Raw genomic sequence first — 18,968 nt, 5'->3', positions numbered from 1 at the left:
ATATAAAAATAAAACAAACGGTACAGAGTTAGCAACTCAAATTACAGATCATTGAACAGTTTCACAAATTTGACACTTTTTTGTTGCAATGTTATTGATAGCCTTATTGGGTAAAGTCACAAAGAAAATTATATAATTTGTGTAATTCTGAACATTTCAAAACAAATACATTTCCTATGTATTCTATGTTATATTTCCTTTTTACAATGAGAAAAAAAAAACACAATCCCCAGACTGTTTATGTGACGTCATGCGAGGGAGCGCGCGTGCAGTGGAGTGAACTGCGCTCGCATTCCTCAGTGTGTTAACAACAAACCCAGAGAACAGAGCAAAGAAGATGTTATTTGATCTGCACATGCTCTACTTCATGCGTTTACTCATCTGACACACTCAAACGAAAGGGAAAAGAAAATAGCGTTATGGGGTTTATCTTAGGCAAAAAAATCTTACTTTTAACTCCGCTGCTCGTCGGATTGTTTTCACACTCAGTCAGAGTCACTGGTAAGATGTGCGATTTTCTTAAAACTACTGTGATGTTTTTGTGCATGCTTCGAAAGCAACTCAGTCAACGACCATAAAAAGTTCCACTTGTTAGTGCTGTGAAAAGCGTGTGTATGTGATGAGATTCGTATCGTCTTTAAAGACATTTCGCTTTGTTTTTGTCATATGGAATCGATTTGTGCGCAGGATCTTTAGGAGGATTCAAGAAGTCAACACAAGTCTTATGTTTTCTACATAAAAAAAAACATTTTAATTGTTTGATTTGTTACTTATCTACTTGGCAGAACCTAATTAAATATTTAAGCATGCTCTACTGAATATTAATGAGGTGGATTATTTTTTTAAGGTTTATAATAAGACGTTTCATTTTCAGACATGCTATGTAGATCTCAAGCTGTAGATAGTGATACGATTATTAAAAATTGTTGGAGTTTAATTCACTGTCACATTTAGAGGATTACAGTGCTGTGATAATAATCTGCCCTAGTTTCATAAAGGCGTATAAACTAAATAGTGCTGGTCTGTGACCATTTTGTTCCTGTAATTTCACAGTAAATATTAATAAAAGTTTGTTATACTGTACTGTCGCTGACGGATTTCTTGTTAAATATCAAAAATAAAATCTTAATTTTATTAGGCTATACTGTATATTAATAGGTTTGACTTGATGCATTGAGTGTGAGTCAAAAAAGCTAAGTATTTACGTAATATTTCAGGTTTTTACGCTTATTAAAAATTATTTTATTCCAGACTGACTTTGATACAATTAAGCAAAACTTTATAAAAAAAAAAAAAAGAAAAGTTTATTAAATATTGTTTCATGCTGATTTTTAGTATGACATTTTGGATTTACTAAATATAGACTTTTCTAGCTGGTTGTCCTGTTATGTATCTGAAATTTCATCAGTGCTTATTGGCATTGTGAAAACTGGTTTATAAGACTTGGATTTTTCTATAAAACCTGGAGTGGCTTCTAATACTTTCTAATAATAAAGTGGAAGTGTTTAGAGTTCAAAATGAATCACTGCTGCAGTGAAACATGTGTTAGTCCCATTCTAGCTCTTGGCTTGATGACAAAATAGATTTCTATGACTAACTGTACACTACAACAACTGCTCATTTCATTGTGCCTGAGACAATACGAGTGATAGATATATAGGAGAGAAAGTTTAAATGAAAGGCTCGCTCAGTAAAAGCTGTATGTTTCCTTTGATAACAGATTCCTTTAGAGAAAGAGTTTCCTTTAGCTCCTGGAGAACAGGATGCTGGTTTTCCACTGTGTTTCTGAAGCCGTGCCAGACCTGAGTCACTCAATAAAAAATGTATTTCCCTACCATGGACATCATAGCTTGATATAACGTGGGACTCAATGATTACATGTATGTACTGGAATACATGGGAGATCAAAAGATGTTTGATGTTACCGTGGTACATATTATAAATACTGTTTTATTTATATTAATGGTATTTTTATGGTATCATGTCCAATGTCAAAGTTTTTTTTTAATTTAGCAAATATATAAATAATAATGCATTGCAAAAATATTAATGATAACAATGCTTAATTATATATATATATATATATATATATATATATATATATATATATATATATATATAATGTAATATATGTATGTGTGTGTATATATATATATATATATATATATATATATATATATATATATATATATATATATACGTGTGTGTGTGTAAAAATAGAAGTACATGTAATTTTTTAATTATAAGAATTAAATATATGTGTGTAATTAATTGTTTATATATATATATATAAACTAAAAATAAAATAAAATATTTATTTTATTATTTACTATTTATTATTGCAATACTTTCTATATATATATTTTTTTTAATTATTATTATTATTATTATATTATGTATTATTTATATTTTTCAGATAAATATAGGTTATTTTCATGAAGTAATGACATGCTTATATTTACAAAAACACTCATTTCCTCAAGCAGCTGTCAGTTGGAAACATCCCCTCGCTGTCGTTCACCAGGGAGGTTCATCTCATTGGGGGAGAGAGGGCCGATCTTTCCGGCCAACGCAGGCGACTGACCCACTGCCACGAGCTCCCAGTGTACATCTGTCACAGGAGGAGATCCAGAAGCTGCGCTTCAGACCCACCGTGGGCACAATCCAGCGGTCAGAGGGGGCAGAGGTCAAATTCAACTGCTCCATCGACATCAATGACGTCAACCAGGACCTGAATATTCTGTGGTTTAGGAACGGAAAGGAGATCCCCGATGGCATGCAGACGGCGGTCTACACTCAAGGCACGGACACCCTGCTGTCCACTATCACCCTGCTGTCCACTATAAGGTTATTAAGACCAGTACTGACTAATATCTGTCTGAAGATTATTGAACCTATCCATTTTACAGATTTAACAGATGTTCTTGTGTTAGTTTTAGTTTATCAACAGCTTTTTGTCAATAAATAGGAAATCTAAAACCTCTAAAGATTGCGAATAATAAAAATAAATAAAAGGAATAATAAAATAACTGTAATACTAATATTTAATAACAAATATAAATGCATGAATTAGTTTTCCTCTTTTCACTTATGCTCTTCTACACTAATAATTCCAGCTACAATGACATTTAATTATTTTTTTTATGTAAAGGCAATCTACCCCTGCCCAGAATACTTTATTTTATAAAAAAAAAAAAAAATATTATTATTTTATTAGATTGTTTACCAATTGCCAATATTCATTTTTTTATGCACTTCAGCTGCTATGACAAGTTGCTTGTGTTTTGTTTTGTTTGTTTAAAAGATGCTTTGGTTAGAAGTGTCACATTTAAATGAAGCCTGATGGTTTGTTTAATTTGAGCAATGTTATGCATGATGCATTTGCTATTGCATTAAATTGCATCAGTCTGTGAATAGTAAATCTGCACTATTTCAATCATCGGCCACCTTTTCCCACAATGCAACACGTTTTGACATCATCTTTCAGCATTCACAGCGTCCAGAGAGCAGATGCTGGAGAATATCACTGCAAGCTCAGTGTCAGTAACAAGATCATCGAGTCAAATCCCATCATTATAGAGGTGGAGGGTAAGAAACCTTCAACTCGGTGACACAAATCTTTGGTTATGCATTTTAGACATGTGATGTTTTGCCATATTTGACTCAATTCCAGGCCTGCCAACCTTCACCATACAGCCGAGTGACGTGAACATCACGAGAAACACTTCCTTCACACTGACCTGTGAGGCGGTCGGTCCTCCGAACCCTGTGACCATTAAGTGGCTTCACGAAGGGAAGATATTTAAAGAAAGCAACGAGTCTTCCAGCAACATCACCATTGATAAAGGTACTAACGTCTAGGCTTTTGTTATGCTTCTCTGTGCTGTTTTTGAACTTTGTCCCTCTGTAAAGTGACTCAGAAATGCTTTAGTTTCTTAAAATCTTGTTGTCAGTATAGCAGAGAATCAATATGCCTAGAAATATTTTTCACCACTCAATTTGAGCCAAGAAGTGTAAATTTTGTGTTAGGTTACGGTAATAGAGTAGTTGTCCTCATGATCATTTTTTTAGAGAATTGGAAGTTCTACCACAAGGTTGTACTTTCCCAAGTGCCTGTTCAGGACACTGTGTTACGGATGAGAAAAAACACGATGAACTTTTCCTCTGGTAAATCAGGACTTCCTTATTGCAGGAAAACATTAGCTGGCAAGACTTTGAACAACAGCAAACAATAGAAATCATACTTTGATTACATTCTGAGTGATGAGTGGTGACTAGCATGTGCTGGGGACATAAAATGTCATTCAAAAGCGTTGTCTTTTTCATTATTAAAAATAGTCTAAGATTTGTAGCATATTTAAGTGTGAATAAATTGCATTGGGCCACATAAAAAATGTGAGATAGATTTTGACAATTTTCATTTCAGTTATACGCTAATATTATATATATTAATGTTTTCATTTTAATTTCAGTAAAAGTTATAATAATTTTGGTAAATGTTTTTGTATGTGTGTGTAATATTTATATTTAGCTTTATTTTTTATTTTTTTTTAATTTTTTTTCAGTGCAGCCATTCAGATTCTCAGTTAACAATTTTTGCAGTAATATTTATATTTTGCATGTTTTTTTGTTTATTTATTTATTTTCCGTTTTGTTTTTTAATATTTTTGTTTAGGTCTATTTGAGTTCTAGTTTTAGTAATTTTTAGTAACTTAACATATTTCAGTTAGTTGTCAGTGGAATATTTATTATTATTTTTATTTTTTTTTACCATTTTAAGGTCACCTTATTTATACATTTGGCATGTTTGACGTTTTTTTTTTTTTGTGTGTGTGTGTAATTTTTAGTAACTTGTTTCATTTAGTTATCAGTCAACATTCCTACTTTTCATTTAACTATCTTAAGTCAATTTTCCATCGAATATTTATATTAGAAATTTTACAACTTTATATAAAAATAAAATTAGTTAACACTAACAGCGTTACATTGATTAGTCTTTGTTCAATAGCAGCGTGCAGCAGCAAGAATCTGAACTCTGCTTCTCTCTATTGCCTAGCCCTCGAAAGTCATTATAATTTACAATTTTCTGGAAAGTGATCTGTTTGACATTCCAAGCGGGGTCATGTATCCCCTCGCAGTCCCCCAGCTGAGATCATCCAGCACATTTTGTTTTCTGCTGTTATGGAAAATGTGCACGTAACAGATATTGTGAATCGTGACTGAAGCTGATGAAGCTTGGTTGTGCGTTTAATGTCGCCTTGGATCTGGAAACGTTTCCACATTGCAAACACAAACTACCTCTAATTAATCAGCCATGTTAAAGCTTGTGTCTTCAGAGTCACTTGAGTGTGATTTTACTGTAAGGACAGTGGGGTAAAATCAGTTGCCCTGATAATTGAGCAGTCAGATTAGAATGAGAATCACATGACTGCGGTGCTTCAAACTGAGGATAATATCAAGAGGAATAATTCAGTTTTGATGAATCATTTGATTGATGAACGGGAAATTCACCCAGCAATGAATGCATGTTATCAGTCTTATTGTAAACCAATTAGTATGCACGTGTTTAAATGTTACATTTTTGGACCTCTTAATTTTTAATCAAAATGTCATAACTTGATCTTTTGGTGAAACAAGTTTTTAGTTATTTATTATTATTATTTTGTATGTGTGTGTGTTTTTGTCATTTTTCCAAATATGTCTATAGGCTATCATTTTTTTTATTCATTTAGTTTGTTATTTTAGTACGAAAGTGAGAAATGTTACCTTTTTTAAATACATTTTTATGCTAATTTATTTTATTTTTCAGTTAACTATTTTTTTTTTTTTTTATGGTTTTAGTTTTATAGCTAACTATAACAACTCTGCTGGTAATATCTGCAGGACCATGCATTTCCATGTGAACTTAATTTCTGTTAACCCATTAAACTCTGCATGTACCTCATCCCATGCTATGCCAAATTAAATTGCTTTTCTTGTTAAATAGAGATGCCTTGTTGTTTTCAGATTGATTTATCATTATTTTAGAATTCCCATTTACTCTTTCAATTCAACCACATTACAATGGCCAGGCCGTTACCCAGAATTCCCTAGCATGGTAGCAGTGACCACTCGCAGTTTCAGCATGTGCTTATGTCTTTTTGAGGGTAATCTCTTAGGTATGGTAATCGGTTTCTTGGCAACAGACGTAAACCTGAGTTCTTGTGAAAGCAGGAGTTTTATGGTTAAAGTTAACTCAACCGCTGCTGATATTACACACACAAAAGCCTCATTCAGGGCCCGGCATCTCTGCAGATCCTCGTAAAGAACGGACAGATCAAACTTTAGCTGGCTGGAGCCGAGAGCTCAATGCAGCACAATAATCATCTCATCAGGAGCCCTTTTAGTTGTGTACTATATACTGTTGTAAAAAAGTTCTTGATGTTGCATTATAGGTTCTTCAGATCAGCCTAATGGTTCTGTGATCTTTTAAAGAAACTAACTCTTCGAGCTCACAATGGCTGCATTACATACAGTAATACACACACAAACACCTTCTGTCTCTCACTGGATGCTGTGATGTGTGTTTCCATGAAGAGGGAACTAGTTAGAGCTGCATATGATAGTTTCCCATGTGAGGACCGCACATACATGCTGAGTGCGGTGCGAATGTGCTTTATCACTCAGAGCATATTACTACAGATGCAAGACTCAAAACTGAAATGTGAAATATAAAAGATGCATCACTCCCTCCTAAAAACATTCTCTTATTGTTAATTAGCCAACTTTTTAGATTCCAAACAGGTCACTACATATGCAAAAGCTGAAATACTGAAATTATACAGCCCCAGTAGACAAAAAAAAAAAAAAAAAGCATTTTAAAATCACAACCACAATCAACATTTTATCAGAATGAAGATTTAAAAAAAAACAAACAAAAAAAAAACATATATATATATATATATATATATATATATATATATATATATATATATATATATATATATATATATATATAAATTTGGCTAAACATTTTATGGATGTTTTGAATTATTGTTATTGTTATTATTATTATTATTCACAATAATAAAATATTAAACAAAACAAAAAATATTACTTTTGTAATGTTTAGCTAAAGATTGTGTATTTAATTAAGTATTATAAGATTAGTTGTATTTTGCAGTGCAACAGTAAAAATACAATTATACATTTTATTAAAATTATTAGAAATATTACTATTTGAATTTCACTAAAACAGTGTGTATTTAATATTTAGTAAAGAATGATACTAAGAATTATTATATTATTTTATTAAAAGCTTTTATTTTACAGTGCAATTAAAATGACAGTCCTGAAGTTTATGTCTTTCTTAGTTTCTTTATTTTCAGACATTAAACCATAATGCTTAGTTGGAGTCTTAAATCTTCTTTCTTCTTGTCAACAGCAGATTTATGTGGGGTTCTCATTATAAGTTTGGCAAGATGATTGGTGCATGTTGTGTTTTCAAATGCAAGATATATTGTAAGTAACCCAAACTCAGAACAGATGCATTTGTAAGTTTGCATGAAGCAGCATTTAAGCTGCTCTACAATGCTAAAAAAAGAAAGAAAATGCATCATGAGCTGTTTTATTTCAATTAATCGTGTAGCCCTAGCTACTTGGTAATCCAGGGTATTATATATTGGAGTTACCATGGTACATGCTTAAACATTGCTTAAAGAGCATTGTTTGTTAGTGCTATGGTGAACACTGTACTGGAGCGACCTTAGATTCTGTTGGATTCGTATAAAGGGCCTGCTAGCATGGCTCTTCTCCAAACCCGATAATTACAGGCCATCGGAAATGTAGCATACACTTCCTGGCACCCATACAGACTTACAGTACAATCTGTACAGCCTGCTTACATGTTGTTTAAACCAAAACTCAGCTTCTTTTTGTTGCTTTTTTCGACTAATTAATGCAAAACATCCCTGTGAGCTGGTTTCAGAAAATTAGGTATGATTTAGGAAAGTTTATCTTCCAGAAACCTTGCCGTTCCTTGTCCAGACTGCAGTCATTCCTGCATTGAATGTATTATTTAAATGTGCATCTTTTTCCAGACGCTGTTTCATTAGCATAGTTGAGTCGCATGGTCGGGGATAGACACCAAGAAACATGTCAACAACAACCAAACAAGTAGCTTCCTGTCAGCTCCACTGGGGGAAGCAATGTGTCCTTTGTGACAGCGGCTCTGAACAAAAGAGAGATTATGGTTGGGCTGGTGTCAGAGTGGGACTGGAGTGTTGGCATGGAGTGGCACTGAAAGACTCGTACTGTGTGACACACTCGCAGACCTGCATGTGCTCAACCCAGGGGCGGATCTAGAAAAATATTGATGGGGAGGCGAGAAGGGGGCAGGAATTTTTGAGGGGTGGCAACATATGGCAGACGTATATCTACTGAATTTTGTCACAGTTATCACAGTTTGATGATAAATAGTATATGTGCACACTACAAAAGGGCAAAGGCTATAATCTCATACAATCAATGTCTTGCATTTGAAACCGTTATAACAAATATTACAAACATATAAGGAATAAGTGACCATACCCCATAAGCACCACCACACTCACTAATGCATACAGTATGCATCGACATGTAATTAAGAGCGTTATAAAAGGTTCAGTGTTATCAATATGTCAATTTATTATAAGAAACACAAGACTTTAATAGCCAATCACATTTCCAGCTGGGGAGACTCAAATGATTTTCTGCTGTTTAGTGTTAATCACCATCTAACTCAACCAGTCAAGAGCTACATTTAACCTTAGATGTTATATGAATATGGTCCCTGAAGCATAGGTTTTATTAGCTGACAATAATAATAAATAAATAAACATTATAGGCACAAATACAAATGTACTTTTAGAAATTGTTTTTGAAAAATATGGTGTTATTGTTTTGGAAAGCTTAAATTAAAACTCTATCTATGAAAACTTGTGTGATATTCCTTTAAAATAATGTTTTAGTATATCTTTTATTTTAAAAGTATATTTTACTGTGCAATTTCTTACATAATTTCTTTGAGTTAGACCAAACTTTTACTTTGGTGGGTTGTAACCAGAGTTTCTGTGTTTTTTTTTATAAACTATTATTATTATTAGCTATTAGGCCTACTTGAAGTATAACATTCTCTACTGTGTAATAGTACTATATTTCTTAATATAAGTTATACAGAAATTTTATTTTGACAGGTTGTCGTAAAGACATTGCCGTTTCTGTCAGTCTGTGTATACGATACGAATGAATGAAGATAGTTTTATCAAATGAAATGGTGAAATCCTCTCATATCGCACTGACGTGCACGTGTAGCATACATCATGTGTCAATATAGTGAAGAGCTGAAAACACCACGCGTGCTTCAGTGTGTGTGTGTCTGTGTGTGTAGTAGAGCACACATTCCCAGAGACGTGTATAACAACACCTTCAGGGCCGCTGCTGGCCAAATGTGTGCCCTAAGCAGGATTGTATTGTTGTGCCCCCCTTCCTCAAATATGATGATGGAAAAAACCCTACTATAGGGGTGAAAAAATGACTTTAATAGAAATAAAAAACTAAATGAATAAATTGTATTATTTACAAATCACAATTGTAGCTCTCGACATTTACCTATGGCTATAACTTTATTATGACTCTAATTTATTTTATAGTCTCAAGCATTCAGAAATCATGCAAAAGGAAACTAAGCAGTTTTACTATGATAAAACCATGGTTTATTTTTGTAAGGGTTGTGAGATGCACGTTTTTTGTTGAAGAAATTATAAAGGCTGTGTCATCTATAACAAAAAGGTGTCCAAAAATGAAAGATTTAGTGAATATTTGAATTAAATGTTTGGTCAGTAGCCTAAACAAGGATTTGATCGTCCTGTAAGTGTAACAGCAGCAATCACATGACATTTGTAATAACATGTAGCCTACATAAATTGTTTATTTTGTATTTGCCTACAAAATGTACTTTAACAGTGTTATTATTAACCAATCATTATTGCCTCATTATTTTTTTATATAATGCATTTTAAGCCATTTTAAAGGCTGTTGATGGCTTAAGTCTGTTATTATAGCAACAACAACAACAAAAATATTACAGTATATTAATACTTTGTAAATTATTAGAGTTTGGGGATCGCAAATCATTAGAATCAGTTCTCGGAGCGGTTTCGCGAATCATTTGAGTCAGTTCGAGAGTTCAAAGCGGAATCGCGAATCATTTGAATCAGTTCGCGAGTTTGTAGCGGGATCGCGAATCATTTGAGTCAGTTATGGGGATCGCGAATCATTTGAGTCAGTTTGGGAGTTCGGAGCGGGATCGCGAATCATTTGAGTCAGTTTGGGGATCGCAAACCATTTGAATCAGTTCGGGAGTTCGGAGCGGGTTCGCGAATCATTTGAGTCAGTTCGGGAGTTCAAAGCGGGTTCGCGAATCATTTGAGTCAGTTTGGGGATCGCGAATCATTTGAATCATTTCGGCAGTTCGTAGCGGGATCGCGAATCATTTGAGTCAGTTTGGGAGTTCGGAGCGGGATCGCGAATCATTTGAATCAGTTCGAGAGTTCGGAGCGGCTTCGCGGATCATTTGAATCAATTCGAGAGTTCAAAGCGGGTTCGCGAATCATTTGAGTCAGTTCGGGAGTTCAAAGAGGGTTCGCGAATCATTTGAGTCAGTTTGGCGATCGCAAATCATTTGAATCAGTTCGGGAGTTCGGAGCGGAGCGACCTTCACCACCGATGCAAAGGCATTTTGCTGTTGATTATGTCACAGACTCTGTTATTTTGATTTTGAGCACCATTAGAGGCACAGATAGATTTAGTAATATATATTGACACTTAATTGGTTAAAACTCACAGTCAAGATTGTATGCTGCTGTAGATTGTTGTAGGGTAAGATGTTTTTTAAAAAAAAGTATCTTATGCTCATCAAGGCTGCATTTATTTGTTCAAATACACCTTAAAAAAAGCTATATTTGTATAGTTATTATATATATTGCTGCTCAAGAAACATTTCTTATCATTGCAATGTTTAAAACAGTTGTTCCGCTTCATGTTTTTTGTGCAAACCATGATGCGTTTATTTCAGGATCCTTTGATGAATAGATTATAATAATAGCATTTATTTGAAATAGAAATGTTTAGTAAATTTATGCATTTAGCAGACGCTTTATCCAAATTTACCAATCAAATGGGTTGTTCCTCCCCAAATGTAACGCTATTGGTTGAGCTAGAAATTCACGTTTGGCCGTTCATCAAGGTTAATGTTTTGAAAGCATTTTCTTTCATTCTTGAAGAAGTCAAAAAAAAAAAAAAACAATACTTGTATTATCTGCATATTAAAGTGGGATTGAAAATGTTGTCATTTTTGTTCTGTGCAGGTGTTGATGCGCCCACTCAGTACAGCTGTGAAGCTCACAATGAGAAAGGCCTCGCTGTATCCAGAGAAGCTCACATCAATATCAAAGGTAAAGCCGATCTAAAAACAGGGGCATTTTTAATATTATATTATATGTGACCCTGGACCACAAAACCAGTTTTGAGATTTATACATCATCTGAAAGCTGAATAGATATTAGGAGGACAATATTTGTCTGAGATACAACTATTTGAAAATCTGGAATCTGAGGGTGCAGAAAAATCTAAATATTGAGAAAATCACCTTTAAAGTTGTCCAAATGAATTCTTAGCAATGCATATTACTAATCAAAAATTTAGTTTTAATATATTTACAGTAGGAAATGTACAATATATCTTCATGAAATATGATCTTTACTTAATATATTAATGATTTTTGGCATAAAAGAAAAATCTATATTTTTTTACCCATACAATGTATTTTTGGCTTTTGCTACAAATATACCCCAGCGACAAATATACCCCATTCAGGGCAGGCCCACCACAGGCTGATCAGACCCGGGTGTGTGTCACTTTGTTACATGGTCATTTGGCAGCCCAAACTGCGTCCATCTGCTTGCTTATTTCTGCTACTATTATGACGATCCTACTGGAGTTGGACCAGAGAACCAAGTCTGGGGACGCAGATTGGTGACTGCAATTTTGAATGGGAAAGTGAGTCTGTGAATTAAGTCGACTCCCATTTCCCATGCAGTCTCTAGCTATATTCAGCCAGCCTGCGTCAGGAGACAGGCACTTGACCCGCTTTTCTTCCTCTTTCCTAACAAAGCGCTGCCGTTTTAAGTATTTTTGGCATTTTGGGGATGACGTTTGTTGACACTTTCTTGGTCTCTATTGCTCTAGCACTTCAGTACTTGATTGTGGCACCATGTGTGCCTTCCCTGTGTCCGGCTGGTCTTACAAACCACCAGGATCGGTTTAATTTAAGATTTGCAAATGCAATTTAATTGATTTTTATTTTCATTTTAGTTGTAGCATTTTTTGTATTTAAACTTACGTTAAATTTTTTTTATGTCTGCGTTATTCATATTTTTATTTGATTTCTGTTTGATTTCAATAAACAACAACAAAAACAGTTTTAGTTAACAATAAGAGCACTGTTTCAGAATCTTTTTCTCAAGCCTCATGAATTCAAATCCTTTTTTCTTTTTCAGAGCGTCCTGACAAAGTTTCAAAGGTCACCGTAGTAAAACGTGAGGCCAACAAACTCCTCATAAGCTGGACGCCGGGACACGATGGCTTCTCTCCTCTCAGCACATGCTACATCACGGTAAGAAGGACTAAAGAATGAACATTACTTGTACAAAGCCACTGCATTGTGATGAAGCCCCTCAGGAACATAATGTTCAGCTTAGGATCTTGTTGTTTGGTTCTCTAATCTTTGATTGAATGATGACTGTCATTTCTGTAACAGATAATAAATGGTTATCCTTCATCTGTTCCAGGTGCGAGAGCTTTTGGAGCCAGGAAGCCCCACTGCCGTACACCCCACACACGTGCCTCCATTCGAGTATGAAATCAGCAACCTCAAGGCCATGACTTGGTACAACATGAGTGTGTCCTGCACCAATGAGATCGGCCCGTCGCCACCCAGCACTTGGGTCCAGAGCAACACCACAGAGGGCGGTGAGTCTTCCACATTCCTGGAGCGACTTCCTGCACTTTTGTAATTAAAACTACCATTCCAAAGGTTTAAATTTTTTGGAAATGCATTTTTTATTGTCACCAAGGCTGCATTTATTTATGCAGTAAAATCAGTAATATTTTGAAATATTATTACGGTTTCAAATAACTTTTTGTTATTGTAATATATTGTGAAATGTAATTTATTCCTGTGATGAAATGCTGAATTTTTTAGCAGTGTCACATTATCTTTCCGTGGTCATTCAAATGTTCTGATTTGGAAACAGGAAACATTTCTTTTTATCAGTGTTTAAAAAAGTAAAGGGCTGTTAAAAATCGCTTATGTTAACTCTACAAACTTGAAACGGAAGATGAAGTTATGTGCATAAGAGTTGATATGAGAAGTACCATTTTGCTAATAATAGAAACTAGAAGATGATTACTGTAGTGTGTATTTATGTCTTTCGCATTCAAGAGATTTTCCAATGCCAAATGCCAAATGGGAATGGGAGTGACCTGGTTGTTAGAAAAGCTTTTCCTATGGGGTGTGTCCATGAAGGATTTCCTCCATATTCATAAAACAACTACATTTTCAGTCACTGATAAGCATTATGGTTTATGTAATATAATACTTATAATTTAATACAATCTGAAATTGAGTAGCTGCTTAAAAACATTACCAATATAGGTTTAATTTAGTTATTATTCTTTGCTTATTATTTTATATTATGATTTTTAGTTTGTTTCTAGTTTGTTACCATTTTAGGGCATAATCTTAAAGTAATTATAGTAATTTCATCTTTTTAATTCAATGAACAAAACTTTTATAAAAAAAAAATATTTCTCTTAATGGCTTTTTCTTTGGGATTTTTGCCAAGGAACTATTATTTCTATGCATTTTATTTTATTATATTATTTTATGAAGGTCCATTCATACCTTCATATTCTATAATTTTTTTCATATTCTATTCTTTTTAGTAGTCCTTTGGTCCATATTTTGCATGCTGCTCAAGAGATGATTTATCTGGAATGAAATCACGTAATCTTGGCCGTGTTTAGTTTCCGTGATATGAAAATGATTCATTTTGTGGAGTGAACACATCATCTCGAGAGAGTTGCGAGTGATTTGTGTGTTGCCATATACAGCTATTATAAGCATCTTTGGTCTTGTCTTTTCTACTTAATTCGACACTTTACAAAGATTATAAAGAGGGAATTCGCAGTTTAGGGTCAGCGATATCTTTATCTTATTAACAAAAAATTTCGTTTTTTTTTTTTTTTTTTGATTTTAAAATGATCCACCCCATAGTATTAACCAATTTTGATGCAATAAATATGGTGTAATAGACAAAAACATAATCTTTCATAAAACATCTACATATCTGTCTCTTTTAAAGTGTTTAGTATATATGATGAGTTGTATTTTTAGAGGTTATTATAGCACAGTTCTAAACCCGACCCCAGATCTCACTCATTTTCAAACCCTGGTTACGGCCATGGATTTAATTAATGTCATTTACATTTTTATTGTTCCAAATTTGTTCCAAATTTTACAGTTCCATCAGAAGCTCCCCAAAACTTGACTGTTCATGTGAACAATTCCATGTTGGTGATCCGATGGGAAGCTCCGCCCCCTGATAAGTTGAATGGAATCTTGCAAGGATATGATGTCACTATTAAACACGGAACACATACAAACAAGGTTAGTAATTGGTTTGCCAGTTGTGTTTTGTGCACTAACAAAATTGACTTTACTAAACATCAATCACTGAGAAACTAAATCATCTCATTCACTCTTGGCACTGTCTGATTTTAATTAGAAATCAGCTGAAAATCCTTAGAATCTCAACGTTGTCACAGCTTGTGTGTAGCATTTACAAGAAATGTCACTAAATTTGTTAAATATTTTAAGATACTTTGAAAGAACCTATTAGGAACGTGATTTAAAGGAAAATATAAAAGGGAAAGAGTGTATATCTCAGATTCTGTAATTGGTCATTGCTTCTTTGTCCATAAAACTAAGTAAACCAAACTTTAAATCCAAAACAAAACAAAAAAAAACCTGTAGACACTTTTTTAATCAAAAAAATTACTTCAGTTTGAACTAAAATTTAAATGAAAACAGAAGATATACAAATAAAAAGTATTCAAAATATTAACTAAAACCACAGTGAAACTAAAATTACACTGGTTGCAACTGAATGAAGCATCCTTACATCTGTTTTGTCTGATGGAAAATCATTTAAGAGTCTTGTGACTCTCAAAATAAGAGCAAAACCCCCTAAACAGACGTTATAGTATCTAGATATCCTGTATGTAACCATTTATTTTTATTGCACAGTTCATCAACTTCTCCCAGGTTGCTCAACAGACATGGTTCTTCATTAAATCTGACGTAAGTCCCTTTAACCAGCTGTGAGGAAATTAGCTGGAGAATTTACAATAAAACAGCTGTTCTTGTTCCTAAGATGAAAGCGACAGTCTGAGATCATTCATTTTTACATGCCAGCCTGCTTGAGTTCAGCTGTATTAATGAAAGCCCCTGAAGCAAATGTTTGCACTATGATATTATGCTTTTATCAGTTTGCAGTGTTTATTAAAGCAATAATTTACCCAAAATTAAAATTTGCTTCAAAAATATACACCCCTTTATGCCATTTGTTTCTTCATCAGATTTGGAGAAATGTAGCATTGCATCAGTGTCTCATCAATGGATGCTCTGCAGTGAATGGGTGCCGTCAGATTGAGAGTCAAAACAGCTGATAAAAACATCACAATAATCCACACCACACCAATTCAGTACATCAATTAACATCATCTGAAGCAAAAAGCTGCATGTTTGTTGTTAACAAATCCACCGTTAAGGTGTTTTTATTTTTAGACCATTGCTTCCGTCAAAAATTAGTCCTTTTTTTCACAATATTGCTTTATCTAGTGAAAAATGGTAGAGAAATATACACAAATCAAGCAACAATTATTAGTGAAAAAAGTCCAAAGCGTTTCTAACCAAATATGTGCTTGGATTTTGATGCAAGACAATAACAGAAGATGGGGTTTTTTTTCACTGGGGGAAGCGTTATAATGGATTATTAACTCATATTTTACCTAGATGTGATGTTTTAAAGTTAAAAATATCTAAATGTTTGATTTGTTTCATACAGACATGCAGATTTTAGCTTCACCATACAGTACATTATTTGATGTATGTGCGTGAGTGGTGTGGATTATTGTGATGTTTTTATCAGCTTTTTGGACTCCCATTCTGACGGCACCCATTCACTATAGAGGATCCTCTGGTGAGCAAGTGATGTAATGCTACATTTCTCCAAATTTGATGAAGAAACAAACTCATGGATGGCCTGAGAGTGATGTATGTTTTCAGCAAATGCTCATTTATTGGTGAACTATTTGTTTAAAAGAGAAGAAGCATGTCACTTCTCAACCATAAGTGCAACTTGGAAAAATTACTATATAATTTTATGCCAAATTGGGTTGTTTGGACAACTAGAATATTAGGTTTTCAAGGTCAGGTGCGTAACAACATGTTGAAAAACGTTTATTACACAGAACACGTGCTTCTAGTCACTTCTCAAAGTCCCGTGTGGCCAGTGACTATGTGTTTTTTTTTAAAGCATGGCCTTTTAGACAATGAGTACTTCCTGTTTCTGTCCTGGTAGCAGGAAACCGACAGTGTGTGGACAAGTTATTTGTTATTGTGCGTTTGTCATGACTCACCACTGAATGACCTGGAATACATGACGAAGCATCAATGTCTGCCGTGACTGACCTGTGTGATCTCACACTATGAACACAACAGGAACTGGAAATGAGCTGCTCTCAGAGCGACACCTGTTGCTTTCCCTCCACAAAATGACCAATTAGTTCGTCAACTAACATCTGCTCATGGGATAATGAATGATTTTGACCTACATTTATGTTTGGGTTTTTGCCAAACATTTTATTACAGAAACTTACAAGAATATACAATTAAAAGTCTGCTAGTTTTAATCTCATAAAACCTTTCAAGAGCATGTACAGGGCAATGTTATTTTAGTATTATTTGTATTCCATTATTATAGTTTTGTTAATATTTTGAATTAGATTGAATTGTTAGTTTTTGTGCTTTTGTCAATTTTCTTTTTTTTTTTATATTATTTTTTTAAATTTCAGTTATAGTTATATTTTTATTTGTTTCCGGTTAGCAGTTTTAGTGCTTCAATTAAACTTGTTTCAATTAGTGGCCAAGGAACATTTCTAATTTTAGTTTAGTTTAATTTTGTTTGTTTATTAATTATTTAATAATTGTACTATTCTTGATTTTACCTTTTTTTGTAAATAAAATAAATTTTTAGCTATTTTTAGTTAACAATAATAATAACCCTGGTGCAGGGTAATTTTTCACCCCAAAACAAAAATAATATAAATTATTTAATTTTATTTGTATTTATTTTTTGTTTTGTTTATATATATATATATATATATATATATATATATATATATATATATATATATATATATATATATATATATAATTTCTTTTTCTTTATTTTTTTTAATTATTATAAAATATATTTTTATATTTATAATTATTATTATTATTATTACTAGATTTTTTTTTTTTTTTTTTTTTTTGCACAGATCCTGGAATAGTTCAGTTAAGCTGATTGAAATAAATAAGTCATTGTATTAAGTCTACATTTACATAAACTGTAGCTGAGAATTTATTTTGGTTTAGGTTATATATATTTGGTTTGTGTTTTAGCCAATCAGTTTCTTGGCGAGTTTGAACCGCGTGTTGTTTCAGGCTGGTTTTAAATATAACTGCTGAGTTTGTTTTTCCCAAAGTAAACCAGGGTTCCTTCAACAAATGGAGGGCAAGGATTGAAAAACTTAAGGACCTGTAAAAAAAAAAATAGAGAGCCATTATGTGAGCTAGACGACCAGAAGTGGCTTATCGCAGGATTTAGTTTTTATTTTTGGTTTGTTTTTCTTTTTTAGCATCTGTTTAACCTTAATCTGTTGTGTGCTTCTCATGCATGGCCAACACTAATGTGCATGAATTGAGGAAATCTTTTAAAGAGACACGTGGAAGACATTCAAGTTTATGATTTAAGGAAGAATTGACTAGGCAAACACATTTAATTGCAGTGTAATTCTCTGAGCAGAGGCATAACAGACATTTACATGCAGAAAATAGACTTTCTCAGGGCTCCTAGAACAACTCGTTTCTTGTTTTTGTAGAAGTTCAGATGCAGTTTTTCATTTGTGGATGTAAAAGCGACTGACAGTGTGTGAAGCCTGACTGACTCGTGTATGTGTCAGCATATCTGAGAGGTTTTGGGAACAGGAGTGGCATGCTTTACGCAACCAGCAGCATCTGTGTGTGTGTGTGTGAGTGAAACTTCCTGCACCCTCAAGCACATGGCTCACCAAAAACAGTTTCTCTTTTTCTTTCTCTTTTTTTTTCACCCAGCATTTAAGTTTTGTTTTTACACTGATTTTGGTGTGATTTCAAACAAAAGGGGTTCTTTCCTGTAATACTAAACTGTATGTAATTTTTTTATTTTTTATTGTGTAATATTGTAAAATTTGAGTTGAAAGAAGAAGAATGACTTGATACTATACTTGAGTGGCGTATAGCATTTGAAAATGCTGCTGTGATGTTTAACTCATGATGCTGTGTAATTAGTTTAACCCTGTAAAGCCCAACATTTGTTTCTCGAGTGTGATATTTGGTGCATCATGCTTTTATGGCTCATATAATATGATCTATTGAGAATATGGAGCTTAAAAAGGAGAAAACACATCAGTTTTATTCAAAGGCCCATACTGAGTATGCAGTGTGGTGCAGATTCTGATAGCTTGTAACGTAAATCTATAACAGTACAGCAGATGCTTACATAAAATGCATATAAGAACCAGTT

The 18,968-nt window shown here is 33.5% G+C and overlaps 1 protein-coding gene across 2 annotated transcripts in view; it reads left to right on the top strand.

Moving 5' to 3' along the window:
- The first annotated feature begins 260 nt into the window (after positions 1-260).
- Positions 261-18,968, top strand: part of LOC113056673 (tyrosine-protein kinase Mer-like) — a 29,214-nt gene continuing 10,506 nt past the window's right edge. The window contains exons 1-8 of one of the 2 annotated variants that reach the window (XM_026223470.1): positions 261-501; positions 2,487-2,847; positions 3,488-3,588; positions 3,674-3,847; positions 11,385-11,471; positions 12,576-12,691; positions 12,867-13,047; positions 14,601-14,746. In XM_026223470.1, coding sequence (XP_026079255.1) covers positions 420-501; positions 2,487-2,847; positions 3,488-3,588; positions 3,674-3,847; positions 11,385-11,471; positions 12,576-12,691; positions 12,867-13,047; positions 14,601-14,746 — 1,248 coding nt within the window. In that variant the 5' untranslated portion in view covers positions 261-419. Of the gene's footprint in view, positions 502-2,483; positions 2,848-3,487; positions 3,589-3,673; positions 3,848-11,384; positions 11,472-12,575; positions 12,692-12,866; positions 13,048-14,600; positions 14,747-18,968 lie in introns of both variants that reach the window. The other variant, XM_026223469.1, reaches the window with a different exon arrangement.

This window comes from Carassius auratus, chromosome 38, assembly GCF_003368295.1.
Source record: "Carassius auratus strain Wakin chromosome 38, ASM336829v1, whole genome shotgun sequence".
Lineage (NCBI taxonomy): Eukaryota > Metazoa > Chordata > Actinopteri > Cypriniformes > Cyprinidae > Carassius > Carassius auratus.
This window is presented reverse-complemented; position numbering and strand designations above follow the sequence as displayed.